The 25,506-nt window shown below is 36.7% G+C and overlaps 1 protein-coding gene and 1 long non-coding RNA gene across 14 annotated transcripts in view; one reads left to right on the forward strand and one right to left on the reverse strand.

The window, feature by feature from the left end:
• The window catches only part of LOC115215626 (tyrosine-protein phosphatase Lar), a 535,158-nt gene that overhangs the window by 241,096 nt on the left and 268,556 nt on the right, over positions 1-25,506 (forward strand). For 8 of the 9 annotated variants that reach the window (XM_036505764.1, XM_036505766.1, XM_036505768.1 and 5 more), the window contains 2 exons: positions 7,711-7,752; positions 8,945-9,238. In XM_036505764.1, coding sequence (XP_036361657.1) covers positions 7,711-7,752; positions 8,945-9,238 — 336 coding nt within the window. The remainder of the gene's footprint in view (positions 1-7,710; positions 7,753-8,944; positions 9,239-25,506) is intronic. The other variant, XM_036505770.1, reaches the window with a different exon arrangement.
• LOC118764770 overlaps positions 1-25,506 on the reverse strand; it is a 226,687-nt gene that overhangs the window by 93,428 nt on the left and 107,753 nt on the right. The gene's annotated exons all lie outside the window — the stretch shown is intronic.

Below are 25,506 nucleotides of genomic sequence, written 5' to 3' on the forward strand. Positions count from 1 at the left end.
CATGAGTGTAGTAGGTGCTTTTTACGTGCCACCCGCACAGGTGCCAGGCGAGGCTGGCAAACGGCCACGGACGGATGGTGCTTTTTTTTTTTGTAGCATAAAAAATATGTATGTATGAGTGTGATTGTATGTGTGCATGTGTATATGTATGCATATATGTATGTGTGTGTGTGTGTTGTGTCTCTCCATGCACACACACACACATATATTGTGCGTGTAAATTTATAGTTGCGTCACTTCACAATAGATGCTATAGTATTTATGGGATTTATCTCTGAAATAATTTTCATGCTACGATAGTTATTGATGAAATTGAGTGAGGGAAAACAAACTACTAAATACATTAGAAAACAAAAACAAAAACAAAAAACTATAATAACCCTAATAATTTATAATCCAAGACATGTGTAACTTCATTTTACTCTTATCATTTTGTTCAAAATATTTAGTTGTGAAATATAGAATAAAAGTATATTTCTATATTCCTATAAATAATTTTATAATAGTCTAAATTGTTGTTTTTATATGGTAATAATATTAATGTTAGTAGTAGTAGTAGTAGTAGTAGCAGTGAGAATTATTCATAATCATCTTTTTGGTTTTCTGTATCAGAACCTCAGTAGCGTACAGAGACAGACAGCTAGATGACTTGTTAAAATAATTCCTATTACATTATCATTATTAAATGCTACTGCCAAGAGTTACACATTCCCGTTTTAGTTCCATGCAATAGATAGAAATTCTTCTGTCGTTTGCATGATTTTCTTTCAAAAATTTCCTTATTTTTCTTCTCCAGATTTCTTTCTATATTTGTCTATTCATCTTCGTCTTTTTTCATCGAGTTTAGAAAAACAATCTGAAAATGCTGTATTTTAATGCTGCTATGATTTAGCAATTCAAATATTAGACATGCATAAAAAATGCATTCAGCTGGATCAGCTGACCTGAAAAATCAATGACGAAGGGGGAGGGGTCTGGGAATACTACCGCAACTGCCACTATCTTTTCCTTTCACTGTCCAAAGAATGTGAGGATGACTCACTCGCAATCGCACAGTTGCTTTGGACATTTTCTATTTAAACACTAGCAATATCAATCAACAGCTTTACTCTTGTTCAGCTTGATGATTTTTGCATTAATATGTTTCTGGGGTAAGAATTGACTGGAAAATAGCTGAAAGAAAAATCATCATTTAAGAAACACATTAAAATTATATAATAATAATAATAATAATAATAGTAACGATGATGATAATAATCATAATAGTAATTAGATATCCTCCATTGTAATTATTTATGCCAGTTTCTTTTTGTCTTTTAAATTAAGAACCCTCTGTGTTACTATATACATTAAAGTAGCAATGATCAAACTGGAAATTTCTATACGCTCTCTCAGTGTCTCTTCTCTCTAAATTGTATTATAGCTAGATTGCTAAAGCTAGGTGCCCATGCTAAGTGGGAGAGAACAAGCAGTAGTTGGCTATCAGAAAAGGAGATGCAGTATCGTTCACGCACACGTGCACGCACTGACACAAGCACACACATTATTACTTTCTCGTTTACTGGACATATTGTTCACTACTATTATTTAACATAACCCACCACCATCACCGTATTGCATTCAATGAATTGCAGTAAATAGTAGCAGTTATCTGTGTATTTCTTCAATAAACGAATTGGTTTTATATATGTTTGTGAGTGTGCTGACAGATATTTAGGAGTATTTTATGTATCAATAAGGGCAGGAATATATTATTTAGGATTTCTATTAATATGAAAGATTATATATATATATATATATATATATATATATATATAATATATATATGTATATATATATATATATATATATGTATATATATATGTATGTATGTATGTATGTATAAACCTTACAATCTATCATTCTTTCTCTCTCTTCTTACCATTTCCTCTCTATCTATATATGTATGTTTGTATGCTTGTATGTGTATGAATACGAAAGGAATATTTACAAACAAAACACCCAAATCTTGTGGAAAATGAGTGGCACCCAAATTTGTATTTATTTCTTGTATCTATTTCCTGTAAGTATATGACTTCTGTGTAACAATGCGTGTATTAGCATGTGTATCTTTACACACATACTGTGAGTATGCAGTGTCCCTTCATGTTATAATAACTACAATCAATGGTTAACAGGAAGGGCATCAAATTGTAAAACATTGTCTCAGAAAACCCATCAGACCCATGCCAGCAGAAAGCAGCAGGCATAAACTAATGATGCACTTAGCGGTTCGGCAAAAGAGACCGATAGAATAAGTACTGGGCTTACAAAAGAATAAGTCCTGGGGTCGATTTGCTCGACTAAAGGTGGTGCTCCAGCATGGCCGCAGTCAAATGACTGAAACAAGTAAAAGAGTAAAGAGATGATAAACTAATAATGTTGAGTATTGAAAATCATGGCAAAATACAGACAGTCGAATGCAAGATAAATGAAGTATACATAGGTATACGTAATAATGTATATATAGATAGATGGAGATATCTGTGTATATAGAATGAAGTCTACATGCATATGCATTTATATGCTGAGTCAGTTCATACTGTGGTTAATAGGGGCAGCAATAAACATAATCATATCATAATCATATATATCATGAGTAAGCCTGCTCCTCTCCAACATATACCAGCAAGAAGTTATGAACATAGTATTAACATTTTAGAGTGCTGTCTACATATTTTAAACTATTTTAGTGTTGAGGATCTAGGCCACAAGAACAAAAGCAAGGAGTGACTCTATAAAAAAACTCTTTTGTGACTGTTTTTACAGTATTCCACAGGCATATCTGTTTAATAGCTGCAGGTAGGGCTGTAAAAAGTTTCCTTCTCAAATCTGTAGCTTCAGATTCAGTCCCACTGTGTAATGATTTGGGTGAGTGTCTTGTAGTGTAACCCCAGGACTTGTTAATGAATTTGAAAGACAGACTCTTCTGAAAGAGCCTGCCTTGTGTGCATGCATCTGTGCATATATTTGTGCTGCTTCTTAACATCACACAATAGTTGTAAAGTGTTGTTGCTCTCATCCAAGCAGTGTCATTTATTTTCAGTCTTATGTGAAAACATGTCCAGCTATGAGGAAATATCATCTTTCTTGGAAACAGTTATGGGTTAGCTACAAGAAGGGCTTTAGAAAATCTGTCTCAGAAAATTCTGTCTGACCCATGCAAGCATGGAAAAGTAGTCATTAAAACCATGATGCTATTGTGTGTCTGTGTGTGTGAGTGTGTGTGATATCTATCCTTCCATCATCATCATCAATAATAATTAAAAATGCTATATTCTATGCTGGCATGGCTTGGATAGTTCAACAGGATCTTTGTAGCCTGAGTAGTGTATTAGTCTCCAGTGTCTGTTTTGGCATGGTCTCTATGGCTCAATGCCCTTCCTAATGCCACTCTACAGAGTGTACTGGGTCTTTTTATTATGGCAACAACACTAGCAAGGTAACTAAGTAACTTACAAGGCAAAATTCCTTGTCAGAGTGAGGGTTCTTTTTTTTTTTTTGAAGGCGGTGGCTTTGTGCCAGATATTGAGAGGATAGAGTATGATAAAGGGAGTGTAACAAGCATCTTGCTGTAGGGAGAAAGGATGGTGGACATTAGATATGATGGCTTACCTTCAAAGTACAAAAAGTTAGAGAATAGGGACAGAAAATTGAAGTTGGTTGGCTGGGCAGGTAGGTTCACAAGAGTGTGACATAAGAGCACAAAAGTCAAAGTAGTGTTCTGGGTTCAGCCCTACTGTGTGACACCTTGGGCAAGTGTCATCTACTATAGCCTTGGGCTGACCAAAGCCTTGTGAGTGGATTTAGTAGATGGAAACTGAAAGAAGCCTGTCATATATATAAGTTTGTGTCTGTGTTTGTCCACCCCCCAACATCGCCTGACAACCGATGTTGGTGTGTTTATGTCTCTGTAACTTAAGGGTTCAGTAAGAGAGACTGATAGAATAAATACTAGGTTTACAATAAGTCCTGAGGTCGATCTGTTTGACTAAAGGTGGTGCTCCAGCATGGCCACAGTCAGATGACTGAAACAAATAAAAGAATATAATTAGAGCAGCTACTACTGTAGTTTCAGGTGAAGTGAGGGATAAGTGTATGAATATGAGTTACTGTGAAGGCCTGTGGGATACAAATTGGATGCAGATTCTTAGAAATTAATGATATGCTTTTAAGGACTCCAGTTTTACTGAGATGGGACTTGTCTTCTTGAACATAGTGAATCGCCATTCATCTCGCTCCTTTGTCATCTGTGTGCAGCTCAACAGGCTGAAGCTCAACATCACTACTTTGCTCCATGTCTTCCTGGGTCTCTTTCTTCCATTAGTTACTGCCACATTTAGTAATACACATCACATGACCATACCATTGCAGTGTTTTCTCTTGCACACTGCATTCAATGCTTTTTATGCTCAGTTTTCTTCTCAACACATTTGCACTTTGGTGTGCAAGCACACTGGTGTTAACACATCCAGAAGAATATGCTAACTTCAATTCTTCCTGGTCCTCACATATCCTCTGCATTCATGACCCATGTTTCATTACCATGCACGTAAAAAGCACCCACTACACTCACGGAGTGGTTGGCATTAGGAAGGGCATCCAGCCGTAGAAACACTGCCAGATCTGACTGGGCCTGATGCAGCCTTCTGGCTTCACAGACCCCAGTTGAACCATCCAACCCATGCTAGCATGGAAAACGGACGCTAAATGATGATGATGATGATGATGTAGCATTACTGTTTGTTCACTGACATCATACAATCTGCTTTTCACCTTGAAGGGGGCAGCTTTTTGTTATCAACAGTGGTAACAGCCCTGTGGACTTTCTCTGGCAGTTTCATATTCTAGCAACTATGCTTTCAAAACATCCTCATCCATTGCTAATTAGTTTACTTAGGTAACAGAAACAATCTACTTCTGAGACTCCTCCTGGTGAGTCACGGAAATGTATTTGTATAGTGTTCTTAGTGTTTATTGTGCCATTCATCTACCACAAACAAAGTCTACATTCTGTGTTAACCTCCCTGTGATTCGATTGCAATCCTTGTGATGCATGTCCTTAGTTTGCACTGGATACACTATATGGGTGGAGGTGCAATGGCCCAGTGGTTAGGGCAGTGGACTCGCGGTCGAAGGATCACGGTTTCGACTCCCAGACCGGGCGTTGTGAGTGTTTATTGAGCGAAAACACCTAAAAGCTCCACGAGGCTCCGGCAGGGGATGGTGGTGATCCCTGCTGTACTCTTTCACCACAACTTTCTCTCACTCTTACTTCCTGTTTCTATTGTACCTGTATTTCAAAGGACCGGCCTTGTCACTCTCTGTGTCACGCTGAATATCCCCGAGAACTATGTTAAGGGTACACATGTCTGTGGAGTGCTCAGCCACTTACACGTTAATTTCACGAGCAGGCTGTTCCGCTGATCAGATCAACCGGAACCCTCGTCGTCGTAACCGACGGAGTGCTTCCAACACTATATAGAATTATTATCTACACCATTTTTTCATATTGAGCAGGGCCCTTTTCTTGACAGTATTAGCATACTGTCTATTTTCCTGCTTGTCAGAACTTTGGTCTTCTCCAAATTAACTGAGGCCCTTTAACTCCAGATTTTTGCCTCCACATATGGAATTTTTTTGTAATTCTACTACAGATTCAGCTACAAAAACAAGATCATCAGCATAAAAAAAGTTCCCACAGGCAACTACTCATAAATTCCTCTGTTAGGACCTTCATAAATTGAGGTAACTGCTATAGTGGTATGTGATGTACCTTGAGAGCCGCTGTTCCAAAAAAGAATTGTGCATGCGCGCGTATATGTGTATAGATATATGCGTATATATGTCTTGCGAGTTAGTTGGTCACCTCACTTATGCTGGTTCCATGTAATATGCACGCAGTAGACCCTGTGAAGTACCTAGCAGCCATCTGTAGAAGGACATCTATCTGTAGAAGCCATGCTAAAGCACACAGTCCTCTGCTCATCAGCTCCTGAGAAACCATAGAAAATGGATGTTAAATGATGATAATAAATGCATTTATATATTTTCTGGAAGACTGTGAGGGAAGATACCTTTCATTGTCAGCCTAAAATACTTTTTGTTTTGAATACAATGTCTATGACCACCACAGTTACATCCAGTGTGCATATAGTATGGTGTCTTAAATGCCATTTCAACTCACTTTGCTACTTCTATGCAAGTCCGTGTTGCACATCTTACAGATCATATACTCTTGTGGCTTTTGAATTTTTGCAGAAATTCTGTTTCCACGCACGCGAGTGTATGTGTGTGGATAGATATAGAGTTCCGTGCAAAACTGTAAACTGCACTTCATGTATTCTTCTGAACCCTTGGGAAAGACATGTATATTGCAATATTCCAAGTCCTTCTCTGTAATTCTGAATTGTTTTGTCTGTTTAAGAGGGAATCATTTATTTCAAATGGTATGATGAGGATCAAAAGTTTTACCCACTATAATTTTTTTTTTACTTGCTGGAAGTTATTGTGTTTTTGTTTTGAGGGGCAGTTAGGTTCCTTTTCTTTGCAATATGGCTTTTCTTTAATTCAATTTGTGTTTGCAATTCTTTTTAATTGACAAATAAGGAAATATATCGTACATGTGAAAATGCACTTATATTGTGACCATATAGACCCCCATGCAACAGAAACCTTGAACCTCAAGAGAGGCATTTTCTCTTTGAGGTACATCACTTCTACTGCTTAAAATATCTACTGTCATTCTGTTTTACAGATCACAAGTATTCTCCATGCTGTAGATCTGTTCAGATACCTGGCAGCGATATTATTATTGTCATTGTTGTCATGTCACCAGGGACTAGATATTTGGCTTGAACTGCACTGCATTTCACTTGGCCTGTCTCTCGTTGCAACTGGTACTTTAAGCCATAGTAAGAACAGTTATTGCAGTGAATGTTGGTGGTTTAGAAGCTGCCTGAACATAATGAAGAAAACATTGTCACTGAGAAATGCCAGTTGTTTTGGTCACTCACAAAATGCTAGGCAACATCTGAGAATACTAGTTTCTCAGATACTTCTATCATGTCTTCTCACTATTTCTTTTACCAAAGTCTGTTTGGTACATTTAAGGTTCCTTTCTGTGCAAATCCACTGAAATTTCTTTTTTATTATAATCTCCTTCCCTTCGTTGCCTTGATAAAGGAAAATATTTTATTTCATTCTTCTTATTTATTTACTTTTTTCTTCTTAACTGTCTCCCATAGCAACTCCCCTCTCTTCCAATATTTCCCTGATAATTACTAACTGAGAAGTTGAAGTTAAATGTTTATTGAATTGATATTTAACTTTATCTAAACATTAGTTTAGTTAATCCCCAATCGCAGTTCTTCAGTTCTCAGTGACCAATTTTATACATTCACTGCACAAATATGATAGAAATGTTGGTACACCCATCTTCCCTTTTTTTTCATTTTGCTATCACTCGTAACCTTGTTATCGAATCTTTCTTTGTCACCTTGTTACTCCAAAGAGAAAGCATGGGGTATTTTACTATTCATTTGTGTATAGAAAAAGTACCTCTCTCAAAGCAGAAAGCCACTACTCTTTAAATCAATCAGTTGAAACAAATCATATATTCATATATAACATCACGTTACTAACACTTTGTCATATGTATTACATATTCAGGTGCTAACTTAACCAACCTCCGGTATATCAGCTATTTAACACGTAAGTATGCATGGTCAGCATTAGAGAAGCAACTAAAATAAAATATTAAGTTATAGATGATAAAGGCCCTATTCAGTTATCCCATTAGTTACTCAGGCACATCAATTTAGTTAATATATTAATAATATTCCATTATTTTGCTTTTGCAAAAATTTAGGTTATATATAAACAATGAAAAATGCAATTAACTGAAGTTTCTTCAAACATTATTGTTAAGTGTAATAAACTTTTCCTTTTCGGGTGGTAGGGTTGAGTTTGATAGTTTCCAGCTGATGATACTATGTGTTACCGCAAGAATTCAAAATGGACAAGATGTGATTCCAAGTAATTTAAAGTTTTGATATCTGATGCTTTTTTCGAGCTAAAATAATCTGGTTTACTTTAGATAGTTGAACTACAGACCCTTATGTGCATGTGTGCATATATATATATATATATATATATATATACATACACACATGCATACATAATGTCCAATACTTATTTGGAAAAGCTATGGTTGAATTTTATAATGCTGTCCATTGTAAGGCCTCCATTTAACATATTGTTTGGATATTAGACAACTAAGTTGGATATAGGTGATTGTAAATAACGTTTATTTTTCTCAACTCCTCTTCATAAATTTGCTGACCTAAAATATGAACCCCAAGACTTTTCCTCATCTAAAAATACTATCATTTCTTTCAGTTCTTTTGAATGTATTTTGAAATATTGCTATTTGAAACTAATTTTGCAGCCAAAATAAACAGATTTTTGCAATTTCAGATACCCAACTTATTCGTCTAATATTCTATGTGTTTTTTTTTTATTATTATCATTATTTCAGTTAAGTATTAAATAGCTGTTTTTGTTGCCACAAATTCAGTGATTAAAATTTTTGTTATATCTTAAAAAAATAACATGTAATAACTGTATACCTAAAGATCAACATTGTCACTGTTTTTAGTAAATTCTCTGAAAGTATTTTTGTAGTGATTAATTCTAGACAATGTTAGCAAAAGATCTTCTTTGACTTGAATGTCAGTTATTTCATGATATTGCCTAAGATTTAACAAAAATTTTAGTTGTTGTTTTTGTGTGCTTCAGTTTATTTTACTTATCTTTACTTTTTTTCATTTTTGGTGTTTAGTTGTTTGCTCATATTCTGGTTCCATGGATTAGAAATATTAAGAATCTCATTTGTTTCTTGCAGATCCACCAAAAATTACACTTGCTCCAAAAAACCAAAGAGTGGCCGAAGAAAAAATTGTAAGCTTTTTTTGTAAAGCTTCAGGAAATCCTGGCCCATCATTTTCATGGAGAAAAGGAAGTCGCCGCATTAGTATAAATAGAAACCGTTTGGTTATAAAGGAAATGCCACATGGGTCTGTATTGAGAATTGAGCCAGTTAAAAAAAAGGATGCCGGTAGTTATTATTGCATTGCTGACAATGGTATAGGAGCAAAAGCTAAGGCAAATGCAACTTTGGAAGTCTTTTCAAAAATAGGTGAGTGATATATTTTCTAAATATGCAAATTTTCTTCTTGAGAAAGATTTTTTTTAAGAACTTGGATGTAAGTTTATTTGTGTAGTATAGAAAAAGTTTGTCAGAAACTTTTAGATTTTTACAGAAATAAAGAAAATGTAATAATAATAGTAATAATAATTGATGTCTTCTTGGCAGGACAGATTTAAATACATTTGTGTTGAAAGAATTTGGAAAACTAATCAGCTAGGATATACATGATGAATATTTTATGTGAAACAAATGATTTTTCTTAGAATCTTTGACAATTCAATATTGTCTGTGATGGAAGTTATGTGAACAAAAGTAGATTTTCTGAAAAAAAAAAAATGCTATATTGTATTGACAGTTTATTTAAGATATAATAAAACAGAGTGTATCTATCAAGATATGAAAAAATTCATCAAAAAGTAACTATTATTGCAAGTTTAGAAATAATTAAGTTCTGTGAAGTCTATCACTTTTGAGAGTCATATGTAAATATTAAATTTTAAGATTCATTCTTTTCAGGAATATTTGATGGCTTTTTTTTTTTTTTTACAGAATAATTATTTTTGTTTTGTTGTTATGAATTTTGTTTGAATTGTTGAAAATAATAATAAAAAAAAAAGAATTGTGTTCTATAATGTCAACCAATGTTGCCCTCATAAGTGAATGTTTTTATGTTGCTGACCATTCTTGATGCAGTGCCATTTTTCAATTGTTCACGTTGTGAAACATTGTAAATTATGTATATATTTATTTATTTTTAATTTTCATTCTTTGTTACTATCATTAATATAGATTTTGAATCTTTACATACTTTTCAAAGACATTTTCTGATATTCAGAAATCATATAGAAAAAGAGTTAAGTAATTGCTGAAATTTTTTGGTATCACAAAGAATAGAAGATAGCTTACAGTAGCATCATATTACCTTGGTCTGTGGTATCTTTGACACAAACCAAATTAACTGGGGTATTGTTAATCTATGAATTTTTCTCACTCTTCTTTTTCAGAATATAGATATATAGACATTTTTAGTGAGTAAAAGAATGTAGAATTTGTCATTCATAAACATTATTGTTTTATCATAGGCCAGCCCTGATTGAACAAACCTAGGATCAAAGGTGTTCCAGGTGTGACCATTGAGTCATTTCTTTTTTCAGACTATCTAAGATTACTTTACCCAGTGTATCTTCCCCTTTTTCTTTTTTTATATTTATAGACAATAGGGTTTCATGGCAGGTTGTTATTTCTAGCCAGCCATGTAACTGTGTAGAGGTTATCTTACTGGCTTATAACTAAGAAACTTACTGAAGTTTAACTCCCAATTGGCCCTGGTTGAACGGGCCAGTAATCAAGGTTTTTCCAGCTATGTTTATTCAGTATTTTCTGTTTTCCGACATAGCGCAATACACAGTTAAGTTTAATATATTTTGGACTATATCATCCAATATGTCATTTTTTTTAAAAGATAAAATGTAATCTGAAAGAGATTGGGCTGTTATCTCTTGTAGATCAAGTAACCATGTAGATATTGCTTTTGAGCTTTTTTTATAGTTGTTGATATTAATAGTCCATATGATTAATACAAAATTTCATCTCAGTTAACCATGTTCTATGTGCTTCAGTGAAGTAGTGGTAAGCTAATAAATCAAGCATTTAACCTTTTACCACTTCACTGAAGTGTAATACATATACATATATTTGTCTGTCTGTCTGTCTGTTGTCTGTCTGTTCAATCTCAAGTGGTCATTTTATTTTGACTTCAAACTTGCTGCCTGTAAGTCCTTATCTTAAAAAGCTACTTCTGGCTTCTTTAAGTGGAATATAATTTAATCAATACTCTGCAGTGGGGAAGAGGGAAGCAAATTATCCAATTCCATGCAAATTCAATCAGTTTTCTATTAATGTTTTTGACATTTTTGTTTTTGTCTCCTTCACTGTCAAATCAGTTTAGAGGACATTTGGGGAATATTAAGTTAATTCATTAAAAAATTTAGAACTTTTTTTTAACACTGCCTAAATTTTACAAATAAATAATTTCATCGTAAAACTTTAGCTTATATACTGTTGAGCATAGCTTTCTTGGATGTAGATGGGACTATCACAAAGTTCTCATCATAGGGCTTATGGAATTTAAATTATTGCCAGGCAGAAAAAAAAAAAATTATTTTCCTCTTACCTCCATCTCCTGCAAGTTGCATTTAAGGCAGAATATTCATTGTTTGAACTGATATGTTTTTATAAATATCTAGGGATATTTACATGTAAAAAGCACCCAGTCCACTCTGTAAAGTGGTTGGTAATAGGAAGGGCATCTAGCTGCAAAAGCTATGCCAAAGTAGACAAAGGAGCTTGGTGCAGTCCTCTGACTCGCCAACTCCTGTCAAACCATCCATCTACCATTCCTTAGGATATCTAAAGGTAGAACCAACCTGCTCCCACCAAAAAAAGAAAACAATTTCCCAAACCCACTGCTCTTCTCAAATATTTGAGGCCTTCTTGAGGCCAACCTGGATCCCATACATCACCCCTTACTCAAGTGCAAATCTAGACTACGTAGATTTTGTTCTATCTGCTACTCCTCTTATCTGGATTTCAGAAATTGATTTTCAGTTTCTCCAACTCAAAGTCTCCATTTTTCATTCTTTAAAATACATCTCTCTATGCAGCTTTCTGTACTTCTCAAAACACCAGCAAATACCACACATCACCCCTTTCTGAAGTCATTGTTCTTGGTGATGAGGAATTACACAACTTCTCAGAGGTGTCACACTCATCCCATACTGATGCTAAATCTTTTGTTGTTCCCAATTCCTTACTTCAATTTGTTTTATTCCCAACTTACACTCCAGACTGACAGACAGATCACCTTAAATACTTCATATACATCTCAAAATTTAATCATTATGAAACCACTTTTGCTCTCAACTTTGCATCCAACTCCACACTACATACTCTTGGCCAGTCACTTATAAATCTATTTCCTTCCCACTCATTTACTGTCACAGCCAACAACATCTGCTCTTAAGTAGATGATATAACCCTTTGTCCTTCCTAACCTTCCTCATACATCATTCACAGACAACCTAGACACCACATGCAAAGTTTGCACTGATTCCATGGAGACCTTGAATGGATCCTCCAGTTGAGCTTAAAACAACATAAAAAAAAGTTGATACTCAATATTGCACCACAAAACCTTAAACATGAGTTGCAAGCAGATAAATGCTGCTTGGTCACTCAAAATGTAACACTACACACATCCAACATACACCACACACACACACACACACACACACACCACACACACACACACACACACACAACCTTATAAATTTATATGACTGCTTGTTGTGAGACATGCTGTGGTGGGTTTTGCATGAACATGGGATTAATGAGCAACTTCAGTTGCCATGAAGACCCTATACAAATGCCAAAATATTCGTTTTTGGGTAAATGGGGCTAAATTGAAGCCTTGGAACCTGTGTGTTGAACTTTGGCAGGTGTGCATACTGCCACCTCTTTTTATAATTTTCACAAATTGACTTAACATGCACAGCCATTGTGGAAATGGTATCATAGTCAAAGGGTGTAGGATTGGTAAGCTGATATTTTCTAACAACATGGAGCTACATGTCTCATCAGAAGGTTCTCTTCCCACAAACACTGAATAGATTCCTTGCCAAGTGCTGCAAGGCAGAGATAATTAGTGATATGAAGACTGGTTAGTCCTATCAAGAAAGTCTTTTCAGTGTACTCTGTATGTTACTGGAACCTTATTGAGACAAGTAGAGAAGTTTAAGTGTTTTGGGGCTGAGTGATGGGATGCAGGATGCTGAATAGAATGCTAGAAATGCTGGTGCAGGCACAGTAATGCACAAGCTCTAGTATTCAATCTTCAGAAGAGTTGGTAAGCAATCCAAACTCACTATCTTCATTTCTGTTTTTATACGTAAAAAGCACCCACTACACTCACGGAGTGGTTGGCGTTAGGAAGGGCATCCAGCTGTAGAAACATTGCCAGATAAGACTGGAGCCTGGTGCAGCCTTCTGGCTTCCCAGATCCCCGGTTGAACCATCCAACCCATGCTAGCATGGAGAACGGATGTTAAACGTTGATGATGATGATGATGATGATACCTCTCTTCATCCATGGTTATGCATATCACTACATATCTTTTACACATCTCTAGGGAGTAGAGCTTCAGTTCCTTTATCCTTTCCCAGTAACTCATTTGTTTCACCAAGTCAGTCTTCTTTGTGCAGTGACTCTGGATTGCTTCAAGTTCCTTAACCCTTTCATTACCAACCTGGCTGAAACAGGCTCTGGTTCTGAGTACAAATGTATTGTTTTCATAAGTTTTGAATTAAAAATCTTCCACCAAACCTTAGTCACAATTTATGTTCCTAACACTAGCTTAATGATAACTAAGTTAATTTACTAAATTCTTTGTTATATCTATGTCGGTGGCACGTAAAAAGCATCATCCGAATCGTGGCCGAAGCCAGTGCCGCCTCGACTGGCTTCCGTGCAGGTGGCACGTAAAATGCACCAATCCGACTGTGGCCGATGCCAGCCTCGCCTGGCACCGGTGCAGGTGGCACGTAAAAAGCACCCACTACACTCACGGAGTGGTTGGCGTTAGGAAGGGCATCCAGCTGTAGAAACATTGCCAGATAAGACCGGAGCCTGGTGCAGCCTTCTGGCTTCCCAGATCCCCGGTCGAACCGTCCAACCCATGCTAGCATGGAGAACGGACGTTAAACGATGATGATGATGATGATCTAAAGTAATTGAAAGAAACACAGAGCATCTCAAAATAAATACATTAACAAAAGGGTTAACTAGTTTGATGCCCTAGAGTGATCACAGTTGGGAGCAGTAATCCAGACAACTCAGAAGAAAAGTTTTCCATAGGAGTAGCATGGTATTGTTTGTTCCTGGTTCTGAATGATTTCAGAATCCATCCAACAACTTGCCTGCACAATGTTGCCATTTTGGTAATATGCCCATAGAATTTTACATCATTACTCGTGTGGCTTCCCAAGTGATGCACCAACTCTAACTCAGGAATTGCACTACTCTGTATTGCGATTATAGTGTTGAAGTGCTTGAACCTTCTCAGGATTGAATCTTCATGTTGCTTTCATCAGCCCATTTGTATATTGCATTCAGGTAATTTTACCATTTTAGTATGTCATCAGTGTCCTTGAATGCTTCTGCTTCATTTGTATCATAAGCATAGCTTATGTATCATAAGTATAGGTTTGTATCATCAGCATAGCTGGTGAGAGTGCCTGACTGTGTGGCTGATGGAAGGACTCTGAGAAGCACCGCAGCAGTAACGGTCTCAGTACAGTTCCACGAGGGACTCCGCTGTGAATTGATGTCTCTCCACAGAGAGAAAACCAATTGTCCCACAGCTGCCTTTTAAAAAGTCATGCAGCCTCTCTTTTATTTTTCCAGCAATGCTAAGGTCATGCAGTTTGTGACATTACCATCCCATGATCAACACACGCACACACATATGTGTGTGTATGTATATATATGTGTGTGTGTATATGTATATATATCTATATCTGTCTATCTATCTATCTATCTATATATATATCTATATCTATCTATCTATATATACACACACACACACGAGTGACTTCTTTCAATTTCAGTTTACCAAATCCACTCACTGGGTTTTGGTAAGCCTGAGGCTATATACTAGAAGACACTACCCCAAGGTGCCATACAGTAGGACTAAACCCAAAACCATATGGTTGCGAAGGAAGCTTATTACCACACAGTCACACCTGTGCCTCTATATGTTTACATATATGCATGTAAATGTGTGTGTATATATATATATATATAATATATATATATATATATATATATATATATTATATATATATATGTATGTATGTATAATTTGGTTAAATGTTCAACACTCAGATACCAGTAAATGTAAGTAGAATACATATGCCAAGTAAATCCTCATGCATGACAGGTAAATCCAACAATTGTTTCAAAGTATTAATATATATATATATGTGTGTGTGTGTGTATGTATATATATATATATATATATATATATATATTATATATATATATAATATATATATATATATATATATATATATATGAATATAAATATGTGTTTATATATATATATGTAGATAGATATATATATATATGAATATAAATATGTGTTTATATATATATATATATATATATATATATATATATACACACTCTCGGAGTGGTTGGCATTAGGAAGGGCATCCAGCTGTAGAAACTCTGCCAGATCAGATTGGAGTCTTGGTTCGCCAGACCTCAGTCAAATCGTCTAACCCATGCTAGCATGGAAAGCAGACGTTAAATGATGATCATGATGATGATATATATGGATATGAATATAAATGTGTTTTTATATATATGTATAGGAATATATTCATATGTATATATATTTCGTTATATATATATGTATATTGCATCTTCCCACAACACACACATATGCACAAACAATATTACACACACCAACTGATAAGAGAGATACATACACACACTTGTTCACATACATACGCATAAACACACAATATTAATACATTAACACATAACACACACACACACACAACAGTGTCATACACCAACCTGATGCATAAACACGCATGCACACACTACTCTCCCCAAGCAGACACATACACATTAACTGCTACACACATGCATTTGCACACACACACACACACACACACACTTTACACAACCTCACACATTCCCACGCCTATACACACCTCCACACATACATACACATAAATACACAAGCACAAACATACATCACTCAACACAGCATATCTGTTTGCTTATTCATACACACACACACACACACACATACTCCCATATGCACACACACTCACACAGGCTCATATAGTCTTGTGCTTGCTCACACATGCATTCACATGTACTTGCCCACATACACATATACATTCACATGCACTTGCATGCACGTGGTTTAGCCAGGTCATTTTATGTCCCCCTCCATTCAACCTCCTCCATCTGGTCATTTCAGCATATGAAACCCTTAATCCAGGTACGTTTGTTTCTCTCTCTCCATTCTCTTTCCTCATTCCTCTCCGTCGAAAAGTGTAGGCTTGAAATGTCAAAGGGTTTTTCCATTTTTCCTGAGCGTCAAACTAATACACTGACCTGCCCTTTGCTTCGTACAGAGCCATTGCTTTATCTGGTATTGTTGGGATGAGAATTTCCAATTCCTTTTTGAAAACATCCACATTTTGTAGATTTCTTAATGTTTTTGGCAGGGTATTAAAATTTGCATGCCTTTAGTTAGTTAGTTAGTTAGTTAGTTAGTTAGTTAGTTAATTTTTTGGCTCAAAAAGCAAAAAGCAAGGCCATGTAGGAGGACATGGAGTTATGTACAGGGTGGTGTTCATGTAAAGAGTTCAGGCCACTTGAGGTCAAGGGAGACTCTGAACAAAGCGATCGTCAGCATCTTCACCATCTTTCTGGCAGCTTGTTCCACGGATCCGCAACCCAAACGGAGAAGCCTAAACTATTGGTGTACCTGGTCCTGACTTCAGATGGAGTGGATAGTACCTTAACTTACAGCTCCAAAAAATACTGTCACATGAGATTAACATGAGATGGAGTGGATAGTACCTTTAGGACAATTTAATGTCTAGTTTCAGCATTTGAATAACACTCAGTGTTGAAATTAGGTACTAGTCCTTTCAAAATTTTTCATATGTAGATTATTATATATCTGTCATGTCTTTGCTTCAGGGAGTAAAGTTGTAGATTTTTTTTTTAGCATCTCCCTGTAGCTCATTTACTACACTGTTACAATCTTTTTAGTGTTGTGATGTTGGACCACTTCGAATTCCACTGTTAGTTTAGTGCTATATGGTGACCACAGCTGAGTGCAATGGTCTTTCACAGGGTCAACATATTTGTCTGTCTGTATGCATGGGAAAGAGAGAGAGAGAGAGAATGATAATATACATTTATATATATATATATATATATATATATGTGTGTGTGTGTTTGTATATGTGTAAAAAAAGGTTATTTAACTTCACATGGGAAGAAATATAGAAAAAAGAAGTTGAAAATGCACTGGGAGTGTTTTAGATGGTCTATTTTTGAAGGCTTACCTGGTTTAATTTTCTGAATTTCAAAAGTGAAGTGAGATAGAAAGATGTGGGGCTATGCGTTGGCTATCTTGCTCTGACAGGAGTGCTAAAACTCTTGATTTTATAGAGTGAACATTGTCTAAATTAGTATCTGTTTAGGATACAATTTTATTGGCAGAGGATGATCACATGATGAGGCTTAGAAATTTTTGTATATTCTTGTCCATGTGTTAATCTCATGTGACAGTATTTTTTGGAGCTGTAAGCTAAGGCTGACACAATTGGGCGAACGTGTTTAGAGATAGTTCCAAACAATCAAGGCTCTCTAAATTTAATATCAAGTGTGGAAGAGGATGATTGTGTGATTAGGCTTGGAAAGTTCCCTGCTATGTCTGCGAGTTAATGTCATGTGACAATCTTTTTTTGCTTGAACTCTAAGAATGACACTGTTGAGTGATTGTGTCTAGTGACAGTTCCAAACAAGGCCCTCTAAATTTGATCTGTGAAGTGTTAGAGTGGACAGGAGTTGTTTGTATATAGTCCTGTATATATGCACTCACTTATATACATCCCTCAACCTTCACCAAGTTGAGCACCATTGGTCATCCATCTATCTCTACATGACACCTTTCATTCTCCCTGAATTTTCAAGTTGTTGCCAACCCTACTGTCTTCTCTTGCTCCCCCATACACTTGTAAACCTACACCTACATGACTTCTTCCTCTGTCCCACACTTCTAATCACCTCACACCTTTAGGAACAACCTGGATTGTTCACACTCACACTCATAAAGGTGAGTAACCGTGTAGCTCCTTTCCAAGAATCTCACCTGTTCCACTTCTTTTTCTTTCACACTTATACCCTTCATCTCCTTGTATAAAACTGCACCCACCCTCTGGTATTGTAATGCAGTGCACCATACAGGGAAACTTAACCAGACCTGATAGAACAAAATAGTATCCAATACACACTGAGGTGGCTGCCAAAGGGCATCCAGGTATTGAGAACGTGTGACATGAAGACACTGGAGTATGATAGTCATTGGACCCGTTGGGCCCACACACACATATATATATGTGTGTGTGTGTTTATGTATGTATGTATGAATGTGTTTATATGAATGTATGAATGTGTTTATATATATGTATGTATGAATGTGTTTATATATATGTATGTATGAATGTGTTTATATAATAATAATAATAATATAATAATAATTGTGTACAGTGCTCAGGTGCACTACAACTCATCTAAAGTGTATATATAATCAGGTGTAGTTTCGACGGATTTCGGGAAGCATGAGGGCCTTAAAGGATGCAGTGTCATGGCAGTCAACAACTGATGCAGGCAGTTTATTCCACGCTTCAGCAACCCTGAGCGTGAAAAAATGTTTCCGAATCATGGGAGCTGTGCTGTTTTCTGACTTTGTAGGCATGTCCACGTGTGTTAGACACATGGAGATCAAAAAGGTGTTCAGTGTTGTTGTTGGTGAGGTGGTTGATAACCTTGTGGGTGTTTACCAAGTCCGTCGCTAGACGCCGGAGCTTCAGTGAATCCATGCCCAGGGAAACAAGGCACTCAGAATATGGTAGGTGTCTGATGGAGGGTATGCATTTGGTTGCACGTCTCTGGACAGATTCCAGGAGGTCAATGTTCTGAGCAAGATAGGGATTCCAAACTGATGATGCGAATTCCAAGTGTGGTCGTACCATAGCTGTATACAGTTTTAAATAGATGGCTGGAGAGCGGCTAACAAAAGTCTTGCTGAGTGATGCCAAGACACCCTCGGCCTTCTTGACAATTTTAGAGATATGCTTTGTCCAATGCAAATCACTGCTGACAGTGATGCCTAGGTCACGCTCGCAAGAGGGTTTCTTGATATCAGTGTTGTGGAGGGAGTATGTGGACGCAGGGTTTTTTCTCCCGAAATGCATGGTGGTACACTTGTCCACAGCCAGTTTCAGTTGCCAGTCTGTGATCCATTGCTGCATTGTGTCTAGGTCTGATTGCAGGAAAGAGTTGTAGACATCAGGATCAGTCCTCTTGATTTCAAGGTACAGCTTGATGTCGTCTGCATATTTCAATACTGTGGCATTCTTTAAATTGGCATCTATGTCATTAATGTATGCCACAAACAGGAGGGGACCAAGGACAGATCCCTGTGGTACACCCGATGACATCTCATATGGTGTAGAGTGCTGTCCTAGAACTGTGACTACCTCCTTTCGGCTGAGGATGAAGGATTTCAACCAGTTAAAAAGGTCATCCCCCACACCCATTGCAGAGAGTTTCACCATAAGCCTTTTGTGTGGCACAGAGTTGAAAGCCTTAGCAAAGTCAAGGTAGACAACATCCACCCATGAGCCACTGTCAGTGATCTGAGTAATGTCCTCAAGGAACTCGACAAGCTGGTCACTGCATGTGAGTTAGGGACAAATCCATATTGTGAGGGTCGGATGAGACTGTGAGAGCTCCAGAAGTTCCAGAAGTTCCATATATATGTATGTATGAATGTGTTTATATGTATGTATGAATGTGTTTATATATATGTATGTATGAATGTGTTTATATATATGTATGTATGAATGTGTTTATATATATGTATGTATGAATGTGTTTATATATATGTATGTATGAATGTGTTTATATATATGTATGTATGAATTTGTTTATATATATGTATGTATGTATGAATGTGTTTATATATATGTATGTATGAATGTGTTTATATATATGTATGTATGAATGTGTTTATATATATGTATATATGTAAGTGTTTATATGTGTATGCATATATATATATATATATATATATATATTCGTATATGTATATATGTAGGTGTATGTATGTGCATATACTTACATCTGTGTGTGTGTGTGTGTGTCTAATATCTATATTTGACTTATTTTTATGCTCATACAACCCAGATTTTAGTATATGCATTGTCTAAGCAATACTTATACAACCCAGATTGACTACCTTCTCACTAGAAAGCTAAAATGACAGGTGTTTGACAACGTAAAGTATTTCTCTAATGAAGGATGTACTATTCAGTATGTTAGTGGTTAACGACCTTATGTGTAGAGCTAGGGTGACTTAGAGAGAAATGCCTATTCAGCTTTTGGAAGCTTAAGAGAAGCCCTAATTGAAATATCTGACATAAAGGAGGCCGAGAGAGTGATGTTTAAAATAGAAGATACCTAAAAGTTTTTACTAGACAGCCTACTGAGGACACTCTTCTAAGTCTGTAGCTGATGCATTGTTCTATTCAGAAAAGGGTTGGTGGAACATTGAAGAAGACAGATCCATAAAAGCAAAGAGACAAGCTTGGAATGTAAGGTGGTTAGACGAGAACATAGGTGACAGGTATATTTAGCAAGAAGAGAGACCAAAAGGAAGAAGTTTGAATACGTTTTTCAGTGGAGGGGGTGGATTTGAGGCATGGGTTCAGGATGGTGTGTAAAATAAAATTGAAACTTTTTGAGGGAGAAATATGTATAGATAGATAATGGTTCATTTGAGCTTAATGATTCTGAAAGAGAGACATGGAAATGATTCTTTGAAAGGGTGCTAAACATGGAGAATGCAAGGGAAAAAGAGAGCCTTCCAAATGTGAACCCATAAAGTGACCAGCTAGTACTAGCAGAAAGACTGCCCTCTGGGCAGTTTTCTGCTAGTTACTTGATAATATTTTCACATCGATATTTTCGGTTGCATATTTTTTTGGAAGCCCCATGTTGAATTGCAAAATTCTAATGTGATATTTGTGTAATAACGAAATCAAACCTGGAGTGTGTGTGTGTGTGTGTGTGTTTATATTACAGAGACAGTGTGTGTGTATGTGTATGTGTGTGTATGTGTATGTGTGTGTGTGTGTGTGTGTGTGTGTGTGTGAGAGAGAGTGGTGAGAGAAAATTGCAAACAAAGAATGAAATGAAAAAATTGTATAAAAAAACTATCGTGTACTGAATATTTAAATCTGTGAACTTTAAATATTCGATAGTAAAAGGAAGTTCAGAAAGTCAATGTTTCTGAAAACTTCAATTTATAAAAAATTTCACTTGCTTTCGTAAATATTTCTTTCAGTAATTTATCATAGTTGTAATATATCACTAATTTAAACAGACTTCAAGGTAACCCAACTACATCTAGCATGCTAGAAATAGCAGTGATCACATAGTTATTATTGTAAGGCTGATAGTGTCCCAAACAGTCATGCAAACAAAATCACTTAATTTTTTTTTTTTTTTTTAATTATACTGGTATATTAAGAAATTTTAACTACTGGTATAAAAATTAAGTTCCTTTTTTTTTTTCACTAAAAATTAAGGCAAAATATAATGTTAAAATGTTTCACTATTTCCATACAAGAAATATAAATATATATAATCCTTTCTACTATAGGCACAAAGCCTGGAATTTGTGGGGAGGGGGATAGTCGATTACATTGACCCCAATACTTGACTGGTACTTTAGAAGTAAATATATATTACTTTTGAGTTCAAATTCCGCTGAGGTCGACTTTGCTTTTCATCCTTTTGGGATCCATAAATTTAGTACCAGTTACGCACTGGGGTCGGTGTAATCGACTTAATTCGTTTGTCTGTCCTCGTTTGTCCCCACTGTTTAGCCCCTTGTGGGGAGTAAAGAAATAGGTATTTCGTCTGCCGCTACATTCTTAGTTCAAATTCCTCCGAGGTCGACTTTGCCTTTCATCCTTTCGGGGTCGATTAAATAAGTACCAGTTACACACTGGAGTCGATATAATCGACTTAATCCGTTTGTCTGTCCTTGTTTGTCCTCTCTGTGTTTAGCCCCTTGTGGGTAGTAAAGAAATAGATATATTTTATATTAATTTGGCTCTTTTTGTCTATAAAGGGACTTATGTTTCCTATACCCACAGATAATTGTTTAACCCTTTAGCATTTAAACCGGCCATATCCAGCCAAAAGTATTCTGCCTGTTCTATGTTCAAACTGGCCATATCTGGTCTCTCACACCAACTCTACAATATCGTTTTAAAAATCAACAGCTACCTCATCAAATTTTCATAGTTACAAGATAATGCATGATTAGTTCAAAACAAAGTGAATGAAAAAGCATTAACTTTGGCAGAATAATGCGAACACCAAAGGGTTAAAGCAAGTATTTCTTTTCTTTAAAAAATTTAAGATTATTTGCTTAAAAACTTTATCATTGTAAACATTTTGTGATCTGCAGATAAAGCTTGTGAGGACTTGTTTATAGCCTGTCAGTAGTTCTTATACTTTCAGTAGAAATTGTATTTGTATAAATTGCTGTAGAAGGGTCACATGACTACTCACATTTTAGAAGAGAGGGTTGAGAGTTTGGTGGGGGTAAGGTGGGAAAGATAAAAATAACTTTTGTGAGGCATCTCTGTGGACCCTCAAAATATGAAGTGAGTAGAAGTGGATGGTGGAAGAATAATGAGGACTGTAGGTGGTTGAAGTGCACAGACAAATGAGAGGTGGGGAATAGCTGGGGCAGTGAATGTAATAAATAAAGAACAAGTGTTACATGAATTAGTAGGGGAGGTAGAGAAGAGTTGCAGTCAGGGGGGTAGGGCTGAGGAGTGGATGTAGTGAATCGGAGGGGTAAAGGATTTGGTGATCAATGATAATGATACAATGGGCAGGGAAAGGTGAGAAAGGGAAAGCGGTGGTGAATAGTTGGATAGATTGCAAGAGTGGGAACAGTGAGAGATGCATGGTGGAAGAGAAGGTGACAGGATTTGGGTGCTCAGCAAGGGGCTGCAACGGTGAATTAAGTATGGGGGGGATGGTAGTGATAAAAATTTGTGGTATCAAAGAAAACAGCAGTTAGAGAGTTAGAAAGTGGTGGAGGTTGGGGGTGTTTAAGAAATTGGGCAAAGGGGCCAGTTGTTTGTGTGTGTCGTCATTATCATAATTTAACATGTTTTCCATGCTGGCATGGGTTGGGCAGTTTGACCAAGGCTTGTAAGGCCAAGAGCTGCAACAAATTCCATTGTCTGTTTTGGCATGGTTTCTTAATGCCACTGGGTGCATTTTGTGTCGCACCATAACCAGTGCTTTTTATATGACACCGTCATAGTGCTTTTAGTGTGATACCAGCACCAACAGGGTTACCAAGTACCTTGCAAGACAAGAAACTCCTCAACTAAGTGTTAGGCAATAATATTGAGGGGTTGTGACTTTGTGTCAGTTGAGAGATTTAAGGTATAAAAGGATAGATATAGGTGTCTTGTTGTAGAGTAGATACATAGACACCCAAGTGGAAAAATAGAATGAGTTAGGGAGTAAGATAAAATAAAGAGAGCAATAGTGAGAGAGATGATAGCAAATATGTGTCAGGACATGCCCTCAAGGGACATTAGGGGTGGTAAGAGTAGGTGAGATGATATAGAGGCTAGGACTGGCTGAGTGAGCAAGATGAGGTGAGTGTAGCAGATGATGGAGAGAAATATAAAAGAAGCTTGGTGGCTGGGGTTTGTAGTATATATATGAGGGCATTGAGAGTGATAGCAGGTAAGCGAGGTGTAGACGATGAAGAGCTGCACTGGTAGGAGTGCGAAGGCACAGAACGGAGGTGGTTGGTGGAGACAGTTAACAGGGTAGAAAGGTAACCGAGAAAGCCAAGGGATGTGGTATGTGCTTATTCTGCTCTCAAGTAACAGAGGAAGTGATGAGTGTTAAGGGATGGAATATGGGTGGGGGAAGAGGGTTGATGTAGCAGAAAGGATGGAAGTAAGCATTACCCGGATGGTTTTAGGATATCAGTTTTGCTGTGGCGGATGGGTCGTTTTGAGTATAGCAAGGTGCCCAGATATCTTGGTTTTTGTCATCTCTTTTGTGAGGCACAGCATCTTGCGATCAGACTTCGGTACTTCATCCCATGTCTTCCTGAGTCTCCCTCTTCCGCAAATTCCAACCACTTTAAGAGATGGGCACTTCTTTATGGATCCATATGCATTACATGCATGACTAAACTTGCATAGTCATCTCTCTTGCACACTGTGTCTAATTCCTCTTATGCCTAACTTCTCTCTCAATGCACTAGTGCTCTGTTGTAGATATACACTTACATTGCACATCAAGCAGAGCATACCAGCTTCATTCCTCTCTAAACTTTGCATGTCCTCTGTATTCTGGGCCCGGGTCTCACTACCATGTAGCATTGCTGTTTGTAAACATCATCATCATCATCATCATCGTTTAACGTTCGTTTTCCGCGCTAGCACGGGTTGGAATAAACATAGATCATACTATCTTCCTTTCACTTGGAGAAACCTTTGGTTGCCAACAGAGATAAACACTCTGAACTTCCTCCATTCTCGTCTTATTCTAGCAATTACAGTTTCAGTACATCCTCTTCCACTATTAATTAGGTGTGTGTGTGTGTATACATACACATGCATGCACTCACACACCATTCCAGAACTTACTCTTGCTTAGTTGGACAGGTTTTCCCAAGAACCATATATTGCTGGTCATCCCACATCCTTGTCATCTCCTCCATGATGTTCAAGATCTTGACATCAGCCTTTACCACTTCACCCAGTTTCTTCCTGGAGCTTTCTTTTCCTGCAAACTCCATCCACATTAAGTGACTGGGACTTCTTTATTCTGCTGTGCTCATAATATGATTTTCTCCAGTACATCTGTCACATATGAAGCTTATTTTTTCTGCCAGTCTACCTACAATTCCACTAAACCTTTTGTGTGTTCATAGCTTACATTGAGTACAGAATATGGTGCTTATATCTAGTCCTTTCTGCATATCAACAAAGGTAATTTCCCTGAAGATACCAAGGTCTTGTTTTCTTTCCTACTTACTAAAATTAAAGTCTTTACTAAGTTAGCATTGAGGCCTCTTGATTCAAGGTTTATCATCTATGCTAAATTATACTCTAATTTCTCTATAGATTCAGCAATGAGAACTAGATCATCAGCAAATAGGAGTGGCCATGGACATCCAGACTTAAGTTCTTCCACAATGACCCATAGGACTATGTTGCGTAGAAGACTGAGGACTGAACCTTCATGTTAAACCTTTGACTCTTACTTTACTTAGGGCATTTTAAAACATATTTGTACAGATCTCACAAGCCATTCATCT

This window comes from Octopus sinensis, linkage group LG9 (assembly GCF_006345805.1).
Source record: "Octopus sinensis linkage group LG9, ASM634580v1, whole genome shotgun sequence".
Taxonomy (NCBI): domain Eukaryota; kingdom Metazoa; phylum Mollusca; class Cephalopoda; order Octopoda; family Octopodidae; genus Octopus; species Octopus sinensis.